This window comes from Periplaneta americana, chromosome 16, assembly GCF_040183065.1.
Source record: "Periplaneta americana isolate PAMFEO1 chromosome 16, P.americana_PAMFEO1_priV1, whole genome shotgun sequence".
In the NCBI taxonomy this organism is placed as follows: Eukaryota; Metazoa; Arthropoda; class Insecta; order Blattodea; family Blattidae; genus Periplaneta; species Periplaneta americana.
The window spans coordinates 13,105,117-13,119,488 of record NC_091132.1 but is presented as its reverse complement, the minus strand read 5'-3'; the positions used below and the strand labels follow the sequence as shown (position 1 = coordinate 13,119,488).

At 34.3% G+C, this 14,372-nt stretch overlaps 1 protein-coding gene across 5 annotated transcripts in view; it reads left to right on the top strand.

Annotated features, from left to right (window-relative positions):
• The window catches only part of LOC138716310 (UNC93-like protein), a 298,280-nt gene extending 284,456 nt beyond the window's left edge, over window positions 1-13,824 (top strand). For all 5 annotated transcript variants that reach the window (XM_069849261.1, XM_069849259.1, XM_069849256.1 and 2 more), the window contains one exon: window positions 5,333-13,824. In XM_069849261.1, coding sequence (XP_069705362.1) covers window positions 5,333-5,670 — 338 coding nt within the window. In that variant the 3' untranslated portion in view covers window positions 5,671-13,824. The remainder of the gene's footprint in view (window positions 1-5,332) is intronic.
• Window positions 13,825-14,372: the final 548 nt, after the last annotated feature.

Here is a 14,372-nt window from a genome sequence, read left to right as displayed (position 1 = left end):
TCTCTATTCCTCTGCACAGAACATCCTTCTACTCATCATCTTTCAGCATATCTCTTCCACGCCTCTGGAATTCTCTCCCTGACCATGTCAGAGACTGTCGGACAATATCAAAATTGAAATTTAAATTAAAAAATCACATCCTAGTTCGTGGAATTCCTTGTTGAACACATGTTAGGTTGCGCAACTTGACCTTAACCCATGACATATAGTAAATATTGTAACTATGCTGTTGTAGAATTGAAAATTGATATGTAATATATTTATTATTATTATTATTATTATTATTATTATTATTATTATTATTGTCAGTTATCAATATCATCATTGCTATCTCTTTTTTCTTATATTAGCTCGATGAGAGCTGTATAGTGTTCTTTTGACTGTGTTGACCCTCTACAGGGCTTTAACTTAATTTGTATTATTTTCATCAGTGTTTGTATTTCTTTTTTGTATTTATATCTTCTATCTGGTTGGATGGAAGAGAAGGCCTTATGGCCTTAATCCTGTCAGATTAAATAAATAAATTATTAAGCTTTACAATTAATATTGGCTTCTATATATTATTTTTATTCAAGCTTCCTTTACAATATCTACTCGTATGTACGAATTTTTAAAGGTGCTATTTATAAAGACTTCGGAAGATTCTCTTTTCAGAGACTGTACCGGTATTTCATCGAATTTCCTACATTTCTTCTAAACTCTATAAATTTCTTATCTTCCTTTCACTCCCCATTGTAAAGAGATGTTTTCTGCAGGTATCAGATTGAAGTAACAATACTTCTAGAGGGGCATACTCCCATGAAGGGGCATCTACACAATGCGGAATGTATGATAGCAATTTGATAATGCATGCAGCATATGGAAACAGTCAGCACATTTTTACACCCCAGGCAAAAGCTTTGTTCGCAGTCAATGCAACATGTTCCGGCGTTCATTATTATTAGCGAAACATTTCAGCAGGAATCCAGTTCAGTATCCTTCCTGTTGGTACAGGATAGAAGGATTTTGCAATGACCTTGCTATGGCGAGCACCAATTAGCCAATATGTTGTTGTGCAACCGGATCTGTTAGCAGACGAAATTCTTGAGAAACAAATGTAAAATGCACTTTTTTCCGTTCAGTTTCTTATTACAGGAAATTAGAAGATAAAGGTATTGTAATGCTCTTTAAAAAGGCATTCAAAGATTTTTACAGAAGTATGTAGATCTCTCGTTGCGAAAATATGGTTTCGGCATTTTTCCTGTTTATAGGATGATAGTTGTTCAGACTAGGTACAAATCATTTCATCCGGAAATTGTGCACATAATGTAACAATTTTTCGTAAAAAGTAACAATAAAAATTGGCGGCTGGAACAAAGTTCTGTGATTTTTTATTTATTTATTCTATACTAGCCGTACCCGTGCGCTCCGCTGCACCCGTTAGAAATAAATATAAAGTAATTACATAATTAAAATAGGACGTTTGATCCAGGGAACATTCGTGTTTGATAGAATGATAAATCGTTTAATATGTTACTTAATTTAAATTGCATCCAAATAATTAAAATGCGATCATTTTGGTCCAGAGACACTCATTTGGTGCAATGACAATTCCTTTAACACGTTTCTAATTTTTATTACATGCAACCATAATTTAATGAACATTGACATCATTTACATTTAATGTGTATACTTTATTTTACTTGCTATATGTTTCCATTGAATTATGGTAATAATTTAATTTGAACCCTTGTTTTCTACGTATTCAGTAAATGGCGTTTGGCCCACTATGGTTCTGAACCCTTCAAATAACTTATATTATATTATATTATATTATATTATATTATATTATATTATATTATATTATATTATATTATATTATATCAGAAGTTACTGTAATAACATTATAGCAATATGTCCACCTACAGAAAAACTACACTTTCCAATGGTGAAATAATAATTAATTATACAAATCGGTTAATTTAGCTTCCGATATTACTTCATACAAACACAGAAACATTCTCTGTAGGCTATCTTTCACAGCTTTCGATTGTTGCTGTCCAAGGCCCCTTATAGACGAAGTCATTTGTTTTTCAATTCATTACACGGCAGTTATTTTAATTTTAAAACTCATTTATCTCATTAAATATCAGTCCTATCAAAATTTTTCAAGGGATAAAACTTATCGCAAATTATTTTTAAAGAAACTTTTGTTATGTAACATTTTTCACAAAAATCAATAATAAGCGAGATATTTCGATTTATTTAATTCAGGCCCCCTTATAACCCCCCTTTTAAATAATGTATTTTGAATGCCATATAGCCTACAATCTAAGTCGCAACGAACTTAATTTATATTCCAATTTTCATCGAAATCCGTTCATCCATTATCGCGTGAAAAGGTAACAAACATACAGACAGACAGGCAGATATACAAACAAAAATTTCAAAAAAGCGATTTTCGGTTTCAGGGTGGTTAATTATATATGTTAGGATCAATTATTTTTGGAAAATCGAAAATTACCAGAAAAATTTCGGCTACAGATTTATTATTAGTATAGATTTAATATTTTAGGAACGTATGTCCTGTTTTTTTTTAGAAACTACTAAATCTACAGTTTTTTTTCTTAATTTCCACATGTCTCTTTAACCTCGTCTGTCCTTCGGTATCATATAATATGATAGCTTAGAAATTTATTCACGTCATCCATTATGCGCTTATATAGGTCCGCAGCCTGAGGTATCTTATTCTGTACCATCTGCGCTTTCTGGTTATCATTCCAGTTTCTTCTATTTTCTTGTCACTAGATGCCTCCAGTTGATTGAATTCATCATTCCGTCTAGTCAGCAGCATGGCTGAGAAAAGCAAATATAATTGCCGATTTGTCATGTTAAATGAAATAATAGTAACTGTTGATACATTCTTACACATTACCTATTCACGTAATAATAATAGAAATATTGTTTGGGTTCTCATACTGACGTACAACACCACTTTTTAAGACGTATCATTGGCGATACCTTTGGTCACTAGCATGACTTTTCATAAATCACATTACTATAGTTTTGTGTAATAAGTAGAATAAATAAAATTGTATAAACCTGATAGCTGTTATTTCATGCTCGCATCATTTTCATATAATCAAAATATTCTTTACAATATAATACGCTTCACTAAAAAGTGACACTGATATGAAGAATAAAGGTAGAGGTAGTTACGAGCAAGTGGTGAGAAATGACGACAAACTAGCTCTACTAAAGTAGTTTGACTATGCGCCAATTTTTATGTCATCGACTGAATTCTATGTGGAACTAGTAGAAGACTATAAGCGCTGGTCAAAAAAAGGATACTGTACCCTGTGTTGTATAATACTCCAATAGATGGACAGATCTGTAAAAAATTGTGGGCAGAAACAATTCGTATATTCAATGCCTGTAAAGGGGGATTTTGTGTGAAAGTGCCAATCAGATTTGATCACTGTACCCGTGTATTGTATAATACTCCAATAGATGAACAATTCAGTAAAAAATTGTGGGCAGAAACAATTCATATAAGTCAATGGCTGGAATAAGAAGTGTGTGTTAGGTAGCTTGAAACGGTATAGGCTTCAGATGTTTTTTTTTTTTTACCGGTAGTGTAATTCCTGGTACAGAGCATCTTTTTTCTCCACGAAGGAAATATATTTTCTACATTTTATATATATATATATATATATATATATATATATATATATATATATATATAAATCTAACTAGAGTATTATAATGCCATGATTTCTAATCGTAGTGTCGCTGCTGAAATACAGATACTTTCATTTCAACCTTTAAAAAATTAATAACTCAAGAAATATGTCTATGAAAGTTAAATTTGGTAACTCTATTAGGTTGCTAACATACATATCGATGAATGCCTAAGAAGTAATACCTCGTATCAACAAAAATAGTCATTAAGGACCGTATTCATAGATATTCTTAGCGCGGGCTTCCGGTGGACGATCAGCGAACTAACGTTTTTCGTATTCATAAACCAGTGTTAGCGATATATGATATGATATATGATATGATATGATATATGATATATGATATATGATATGATATATGATATGATATGATATGATATGATATGATATATGATGTGATATGATATGGTATATGATGTGATATATAATGTGATATGATATATATGATATGATATATGATATGGTATATGATATGGTATATGATATGATATATGATGTGATATGATATATCGTCACCTGAATGCAAGAACTAGGTAACTTGATTTTTCATATTTTGTGACATTGCCTATTTACTTATTTATTGCGCTAGGGAATATGTCTCGTTTTCTTTTACCTATTTGTTATATTGGAAAATAGATGTTGCTGGTATCGTTCGATCAGTTACCTAGTTCTTGCATTACATTTTGTGCGATTTTTGCTATGCTATAAAAGAGGTAACTAAAAAACGCAAATTTCGAGTTACCTAGTTCTTGCATTCACGTGACGATATGATATGATATGATATGATATAATAATAATAATAATGATTTATTTAACCTGGCAGAGTTAAGGCCATACGGCCTTCTCTAACACTCAACCAGGAGTAAAAACTGCGTTATAGAAACACTACAAATTTACAAAGTACACACAAAACTGAATAAGATAATAATAATAAAATGTAAACAACAAGTAAGAAGAAATCAGACATAATATATAACATACAGAAAGAAAGAAAAAAGCATAATAAAATGTGAACAGCAGGTCAAAAATATGATATGATATGATATGATATGATATGATATGATATGATATGATATTCTATATGATGTGTTATGATATATATGATATGATGTGATATGATATGATATGATATGATATGATATGATATGATATGATATGATATGATATGATATGATATGATATGATATATGGTATATGATATGATATGATATATGATATGATGTGATATGATATATATGATATGATATGATATATGATATGATATAATATGATATATATGTATATTGATATGATATATGATATGGTATATGATATGATATGATGCATGATATGATATTATATATGATATATGATACATGATATGATATGATATGTGATATGATATATGAACCCCGTACAAGTAACCAGTCGATAGCGGGGGCTAGTTCAGCACGCTCGTAGCGCGGGCTAGCGAAATGTCTATGAATAGCATCCTAAATTTTAGCTACAAAAGTTAGTGCGGCTTTGGTTCACTCTACTCGATTCCCTTACTGTCAAAACTTTAAGGTTCTCAACTCTCATTGTAACATATGGACGCAGCAACTGACGGAAGAATGTTTTCTTTACCGTTTCAGGTATCTACGGCACGCTCTTCCGCAGAAACAAGGAGGCAGCGTTCAGCAACTACAGACTGTGGGAATCTGCAGGCTTCGTCATAGCTTACGCATACAGCACGCACCTCTGCGCACGAATGAAGCTGTACGTCATGCTGGCAGTGTTGGTTCTGGGGGTAGCTGGCTACATAGTGGTCGAGATCCTGCACAAGAGAAAGGCTCTGCGGAAGAAGAAGTTGGCCGAGGACCCGAAGGCGGCGGCGGCGGCAGCGGCGGAGCTGGCCAGACAGAACAAGACGGAGGAGACGGACGACGAGAAGGACGACCTGGACGACGACATCATCATCACGCACCTCTAAGCCGAGGAGCAGCAGATCTCGTGGTGCAAAGTACTTGCGTTGGTGCGAATTCAGTTCCTTTGAACAAAGAAGTTGAAGTCGGACTCTTGAGTGGTCAGTGGAGCCTGTGGGGCGGGAACGTTCGTGACGTCTTGGAGAACTGTTGAAAATGCACCAACACAAACGATAGCGATTTGAAAAAAGTGCAAACGCGGAAGTTTGTCCGTCTGACCTTCACATGAACCAACCGGTTTGTTGGCTGTGCTGGAGACGTATGTCTGGATGGTTGCAGTACGAGCAGGAGAAAGAATCGAGTACAATGGCCTTCCCTCCTCCCGCTCGTGTGTGTGAATGTGAGCTCGTTTGTGTAGGCTGGACGAAAAATGTTGGACCTGATAGGAAGAAGAGTGTCAGGTTCAGTATCGGCACGCATGAAGGACGCGCGGTTGTTTGTGGTACCAAATATCCAGTGCATGTAGAACATCTTCCGTTACAGTTTATACTTCTGTAGGCACGATACTGAAGTGTGACAGTTCCATCACATTTCCAGTGCGCTTACTTCGATAGAATATGTACAACAATACAAATTTCTTATCTATTGAATCTGCTCAAACTTGGCAGCCCGGTTGAGATTGAATCTGCTCAAACTTGGCAGCTCGGTTGAGACGTAGAACATCTTCAGTTACAGTTTTTTATGGTACAATACTGAAGTGTGACGCGTAACATTTCTAGTGAGCTTACTTCGAACTTGGCAGTCCGGTTGAGACATAAAACATCTTCAGTTACAGTTTATACTTCTCTGGTTACAACAATGAAATGTGGCAGTTGTCACATTTCCAGTGAGCTTACTTTAATGGAATATGTACAAGACTACAAATTCTTATCTACTCAATCTGCTCAAACTTGGCAGCCCTGTTGAGGCAAGTTTCAATCTCGACTTTTGTATTTTCTTCTTGCCGCTCCATGTTAAAAGCAGGGGACTACTTCACGCATAGCAATCTATTGTTTTTGTACCCCAGGTGTCACGCCTGGACTAGTCAGATAACAGTAGTGTGTATTATTTTTTAATCTTTCTTAAACAATCTTTTTAATTGTGCAACAGTTTCTGCTATGACAGTAACTGCTTCAGCACCTTGCTGCTGCTACAGTCTAAGCGCAAAACTATCTTTCAAGTGCTGGCAGTGCATGTAGTCGAGGTACGATTTACGACCTCCTATGTTAGTTCTAGCTGTCTCATCATAGATCTTGTAGAGGTAGCCCATCACACTCGGATGTCACCTATGCTCAGTAACTTAACTCGCGTTCATTGGCATGGCGTTCATGACGAAATCATGAAAAATATACAGGGTGTAACAGACAGGTTTGTGAAAAATTTAGAGAAACATTCCTCACAAACAGAAGATGAAATTATGATATCAGAGCATGGATTTTGAACCGCTTTATTGTCTTCTGAAAGTTATTTTCCTAAACTCTGCTTACATTGTACGGTAGGCAAGATAATTTGTGTGGAATGCGATCACAGCTATCGTATGCATTACACCCCATACCAGAACTGTGGCAAACACACATAAAAATAATGTACGGTATATCACCCCTACTTCATCCCATCTTCATTTTTGTAACTACATTCTAATCATAGATAAACAAGAGTGTCTACATGTAATTAGATTGTTCTGGTGAGGGGTGGTTGTTACACGAAAGCTATGGTGACATTTCACAATAACTAGCTTACGCATCATACAATGTAAGCAGAGTTCAGAAAAAGAGCTCTAACAAGGAAATAAAGCGCTTTTGGACACATATTCATACAACATAATTATTTTCTCGCTCTACATGTGAGCAATGTTCTCCTAAAGTTTTGACCTATCTTTTTGTTATACCCTGTATATCGTTTTTCACAAAACTCATATTTCAAATATACATTATACTATAATATAGCACATTGACATATCCTATGTTTACAGAAATAAATTTAGTTAAAATACATCCATAACTAAAAACATTCTGTATTTATAAAAAAAAAATAATCGGAAAATAACAGTACAACTTTGACATTCCGTGGCTTACGTAATTGTAATCGCCATGATGTAGCACAAAAAAATTGAGCATAAGTTCAACTGGCATCTTTCTCATTTAATAATATTGTTGATTTTACAAGAATCGTTATGCTAGCATATGACCATATGAATACTTGTCGATTTATTTGAAAATAAAGAGCTTTATTTTTACAGACTTAAGCTCTTAATTTACATTCCTATTAAACATAGCAACCATCTTTATTTTAAACCGCTATATGAAACTTTAAACCAATATTGTTGGAACACAAATCACGTAGCTACTATTGAACTGTACAAACTTTTTTTGTATATTATTGCTCGTGCAATATATATACAGAAATAACCTTAATAAAATGTAGTTTATAACTACAGAAGAACAATATTATAGACAGGGAATATCTAATCTCCATCAATTCCTAACACATACCATGCATTGCTCTCGTTTGACATAGTGTAAATATTAAGAACATTCACATTTCCCTAATGACCCAAGAAGTGGCTCATGTGTAGACCCTAAGAAGCGCTGTGAGGTTGCGCGCTCTTATGTGAATCGCGCATGATAAGTTGTGAACACAGCTCAAACATTTTACAGTAGCACACTTCCGAACAGCAAAGACATTCATATCTTGTTTTAAATTGTAAATTGTGTGACTGTTGTGAAAGAAATAAGAAAGTGTGCTTAAAGTAAATAATGTTATGATTTGGATTGAAATCGTGTGTGAAGCGGCGTTGCAATATTTCGTAAAAATGTGCGAAGTATTAGCAACATCCAAAATAAAAGGTACTAGCGGCCAGTTTCAAGGCGCGATTTAATTGTATATAAATATAGATTATATGAGGTGATTGATGAAAAAACTATACATAGATTCTGAAACTTTATTTATACTTCTAATAAAATAAAAAAAAATCTTTTCAACGGGCTGATATTGTTATTTTTGTAGCTGTCTAGCGATTCTCAATTTGAAATTACCAGAGTTCCTAGCATCCTGTTTAGACAACAAAGTTAACTATGAACTATGGGTTCAAAATTATTTATCAATAATACTGGGCCTGTTCAAAATTACTTTTTTGGTGAATTGGAGAAGTTGACAGTAAAATGGATAGTGTTATTTGCCAATAGGTGCAACATTTTTTCTCGTTTCACACCTGCAGAATTCTTACACTACCCGATGACCGCACCGAACTTCAAAAGTGTGTAAAGTATCTGAGGACATGTAGACTTAGGGCTTATGTTAGAAAACATAGGTTTAAGTCAGGTGTATATATAAGAAATAGCGCGCGAACGACCTTCGATTCCTTCGTGTACTACCTGGCTGTAGTATATTATTACAGTCTAGTATATGCAGTCACGAAGCTCAATACGTAGTAAATATGCAAACATTAGATAGTTGCTTACCACTAGGATCGCTAATATCGCCTCATTACAGGCAATGCAAAATAGTACCGTCACAGTCTATTGTTTCTAGCACCCTCAAAACTCAAGCTTCGTGTCTGTATATAGTAGACTGTGATATTATGCTGAACAAATAGAAGTAACACGAGCGAGTTCACTCGACTCTAGTCGCATTGCGAAAGAACAAAGTATCTTTCAGTGTGCAGACCTACACCTCCCGGAGTTTCTTCTTCCGATCCTGCAGTCAGTTTCTCCAATGTCTTCCCCTCCCTCTCCGGAGTGAGACAAGTGGCTAACAGCCTTGGAGCCCACATATTCAGTTTTTTATTCAGCTCCGAACTCCCTTGCAAGGACGCGTTTTCGCGTACCTTTTAAAGTTTTCCTCTCCAATTCAATTCAGCGACCAAAAGACAAGGGTGAACAAAGAAACATTATGAAGTCGAGATGCAATAACTCTTTACACTTCTGTTTACCCATTTTTAATAAGTGCAATAAAATTATTAAAAATATAAGTTAGAAATCGTTAAGGCTCATTCACAATGAAAATTAAACATAACGTAAGCGTTAACTTAAGAATATAAACGTTACGGTAAAATCAAGATCATTCACGATGGGAACATAAACATAACAGCAAACATACTTGGTAACCATGGAAACATAACGACGCCATTTCCTCATATTCTGTCGTATAGGCTACTTCAGCGCTCCACGATTGTGTTCTGTTTGCAAATCACGTAAGCATAAGCATGAAAGTTTGGAGTTTATGTCAATGTTTATGTGAATCATTGTGAATGATCCCATTTGGTAGCCTGGGCGCAAACTTCTGTGTTTACGTTACGGTTATGTTTAATTTTCATTGTGAATGGGCCTTTAGTTCTCACATGTCCTCAAATACTTAAAAACAAATATTTCAGCTCCCCAGTAATAGCTCTGTGAACGTAAAAGCCTTTTAGAGAACAGTGCCTCAGAAACAAAAGACGAGAACCCAGCGTATTTATGCTCAGGGAAATTTTTGCCTGTAATCGCGAACAATGAACAATCGAATTCAGTGCATATTGTCATGTAAATACAAAATGGACTCTACATTATCATTCCCGAGTCCTTCCATCGATCAAGTTATTTACTTTATCACACGAGATGCTGACACCATCAATCCATCATGTATTTTATGTTCATGCATCACATTTCCGCAGTTACATGACACTTCATGGTGTATATAGTTGTTCAAGATTCTAGGAGCTCTTGTGATGATCATGCTATTAGCGCCGTGGTTTTCGAATCTTCGTCCTGGAATAATAAAAACTTCCGGAAACGATGCCAAATCGTTCACTGAAAATTCGAACACCACTGCCCTCTAGTGTATGGAGGTAAACGTATCATTGTGTAATCTCGTGAATTGTGGCAAGACTGCGAGATGAGTGCCTGTAGGTGACAATGTATCAATTCTTGTGATCCTTGAGAAAGAACTGATAACGGATGGAACACATATTGAAACTCCAGATATGTATTCTTACTAAATCACAGCTACTTTAAAAGAGATTTCATTCAGTGTTGCCAACTGAAGTGTACGGAAAGTCGGCAAACAGTAGCTCAAATGTCGCTGAATTTCTTACTATTAATGGAGAAACTTTTATTTTTGTCGCTAGAAGTGCTGAAAAAGTAATTAAATCTGTATTTAAACAATAAAAAAGTTAAAAGAAACAAGTCGCCGAAAAACAGTTAAAAGTAGCCAGATTTTTGACAAAATCGCGAAATTGGCAACACTGGTTTTATTCCGTTACAACGTACGATGAAGAGAAAGCAGAAATTGTGTTGAGTCACATATGGTTAGTATTATCACACACATTGTTGAAATAATTAATGCTATTTCTGTACGAAAATCTTGAAATTTCAACAAATAATAAATCAAATTACAATTAAATAATTATTTTATGACTGTAGTCCGAAAGATATAACTGTGAGAGAATGTGTAAAACTTTTGGGGAATGAATAGAGGACCTAAAAACTAGCAAAAAGATATGTAAATTTAGTCAATTTCGCTTTGCTTTTTTTAATTACAGGGATTTTTTAGTTCATAGGTACACAGGGGACCATGGGATTTCCATTCATCCTAACAACATTGACAATCAAGGAGGCAGTGGCAAATATTTCTTATTATTGCGGCATGGGCATTGACAATAATTTTCAAAGGTTACTAGTTAAATAAAATCATTGACGTTTAGACCGGTATTGGACTATAAAAGCACCGGAATTCACGTGCAACAGTGATCTCAAGTTATAGGTCAATTATTAAAGCAATAAAATGAAATATCTGAAATATTTACTTTCCATTAGCATGTTAAGGACTATATGTAGCAATAAAAATAAATCAATTTTTCTAAAATTACAAAAAAAAAAAATGGTGGGTAGTAGAAAAATTCTGAGTTCATTTTTGGAATCAGGAGATGACATTACGTAAGAAACATAAAAAATTGTAGATTTAACAAAATCATTGTTGACAAGTGTTATTAGTCCATGCTTTCTAAAGTTTGTAGTTTCTTTCCACCGGTAACGAGTTTTTTTTTATCTAAAACAAATGATCCATTGCTGTTACAAGAAACACTGACTTCCCCTATAAATGTTGATCTTTTGCGAAAAATCGTTCTAGAGCAGAAGTTCGTGTTCCTGATATTAAAACTAAAGGTAATACAAGTAGCATGTAATACCACAAATTATAAATATAACAAAATGCCAAAAATTAGCCTATCATAACTTACAATTTATAGGCCTATTGAATTTACGTAAGTCCAATAGAAATTGATCTTTCACACGAAACTGTTACATCAGAAACTACTAGCATGCGAATTCCGAAGCTTTTTGCGAAAACGCACAATGAGAACTTTTGCTCCATCTGATGATCTCATTAATACAGATTTGATGAATACCCACACAATGTAGTACAAATACCAAGTCTGAAATTGTCAGACATCTGCGAAAAGAATTGCGTGTTGAAAAAGACACCGTCTGAGTTGAATTCAAGTCTTTTATCTCAGCTGCCCCAAGATGATTAGTACTAGACAAGATTTCTAGAAACATACGGCATAATGGGGATCATGGTTGAGATTTCAAACGGTTAAAACAATGACAGAATTGCAACCACTGCTTAGCTTATCGCTACAAGAAACTAAATTTTATCTTTGACAAATCCTGCGAGATAGGTAGAAATTCATCTGATTCTTACACTCCACTAATAAATTTGTATATACGCGAAATAATATCATCGTAATATTGTTCAGAGGTTACTGTAACCCGTTGTAACCACCGTGAACCATCGTAAGAAAGTTTTTGGTCATTCGTTAAGTATGTCAAACATTTCATCCTTTTACTTAGAGAGGGTTTTTCTTCTTTACAAATTTGTCGGACGTTAAACCCGACCACAGACAAACTATAGCAACCGTGACGTAACAAAAAGCTCTATTCTTAGTGTTTCTGAGCATACACAATCACGAGATCTCGTAAATCAGTTGTCGGAAGCTGAAGAAGTCGTCATAATTGTATTCTGCCGATTTATTTACACGCTTTCAAAATTTGTGATTTACATAATTCAACGAAAGATGCACGACATTCTGTTACAGGCAAGCTACAGAAATTGTGCTGAAATTATTGTTAGATCCCTTTAAATACCGCCTCACATGCTAAAAATTTGAATAATTAAAAAAAATACAGTCTAATATCAATAACAAATTTTAATGTAATGCAATAGAGAAGTGATCAAGTTTAATATTTCTTATTCAATTTTTTTTTTTAAGGTTGCCATGGTTACAGGATTACAGCTTAGTTTTCGAGTTTTCGTACATGAAACTTTTCAAGTTACATAGTGGGGTTTAAAAAAAGGCGCGTCAGCTACTATAGCTATTTGGGCCCTTATCTAAAACTATTCACAAAACTCTCCAAATTATTATCACACAATACCTGCACTACAATTGCGAAAAAAATTGTGTACTTCAACTTACCCTTCACTAACCCAAAACCCCATATTATAAGCGATTCTTCCAAGACTGTAGGAATAAGATTTCGACGATGAACCTATAAATTTCTTCCGAAATGTCGAAAAATTACATCCAACACACAGAGTTTTCACAACAAACCACCATCAACATTTCAAGTTTCATATACAGGGAGTCTCTAAATTAGATCGAACAATTTTCGGATAGCGTAGATAGCCTTTTTAAACAATTTTTTGTTAATAAATTAATATATTGCAGTGTAATTGATTCAACTGCTTACTTAATGCTTTAGTAAGTGTTTTCCCTTCCTTTTCGTTTGTTTGTTCGTGTTTTTCTGTATTTTTGTTTTAAATAAATACCTGCAACTTTAATGATTTGTTCATTAAGATTAATTAATTTTTAAATAACTAATTACCTTAATCTCGTACTAAAATATCGCCAAATTCATTACATAAAACCTTGTTGCAATTAAATGAAACATTACAGCCCATTTTATCCTTTAATAAAAGATTATCTATCTGATCCCAAAGTTTGTCGGTCTAATTTAATTACACCCTGTATTACAATCTTAAGTACCTTTTTTATACTTTTCAATGCACTGAAGCTATAAAAATTTATTCGAACATCCTAAAAAAAACACGCAGTAACGCATTCAAAAAAATTTTGTTCTTTGAGGACGAAGATTTTCCTGTACATTAAGGGAGATGGCAGAACTGAAGACAAACAAAACGTTTATATAGTTGGTTGTAGTACCAACCGTTAAGATAATAAGTACCTAGCACTTGTTCAGCGGGACTAGCTGCCTGTCAGGAGGCTACACAATGATATTATGTTGCGTAGTGAAAGAGCACTCTAGAACTACCGATCTACGCTATAGCACAGTTGTCATTCTAATAGTGTTGTAGCTTGTAATGACGTCACATTATCGTGATGTTGGGCGAAACCCAATATTGTTGTTGAGATTACTATTATTATTATTTTATTATAATTATTATAATATACTTTCAATAAGTGGTTAAGCCAATGTACTTGATACAAATCTGTGCATCTGAACGTTGCGTAATTTTAAAGAAAAGATATATCTAAAGAAAAGAATGCTTAATCCTGAATGACAAAAAAATATACGAAAATAAATGCTTGTTTAAGACAAACCAAAAGATGATGTATTTTTATTTGTGTTGTTCCCGAACTCCTTCCCACCGTTTCCATAGTTATTAATGTAGCTCTAGTGATGATAATGCATTACTTTATCAGTGTGGGAGCCACTCACCCCATCCATCTCAATGT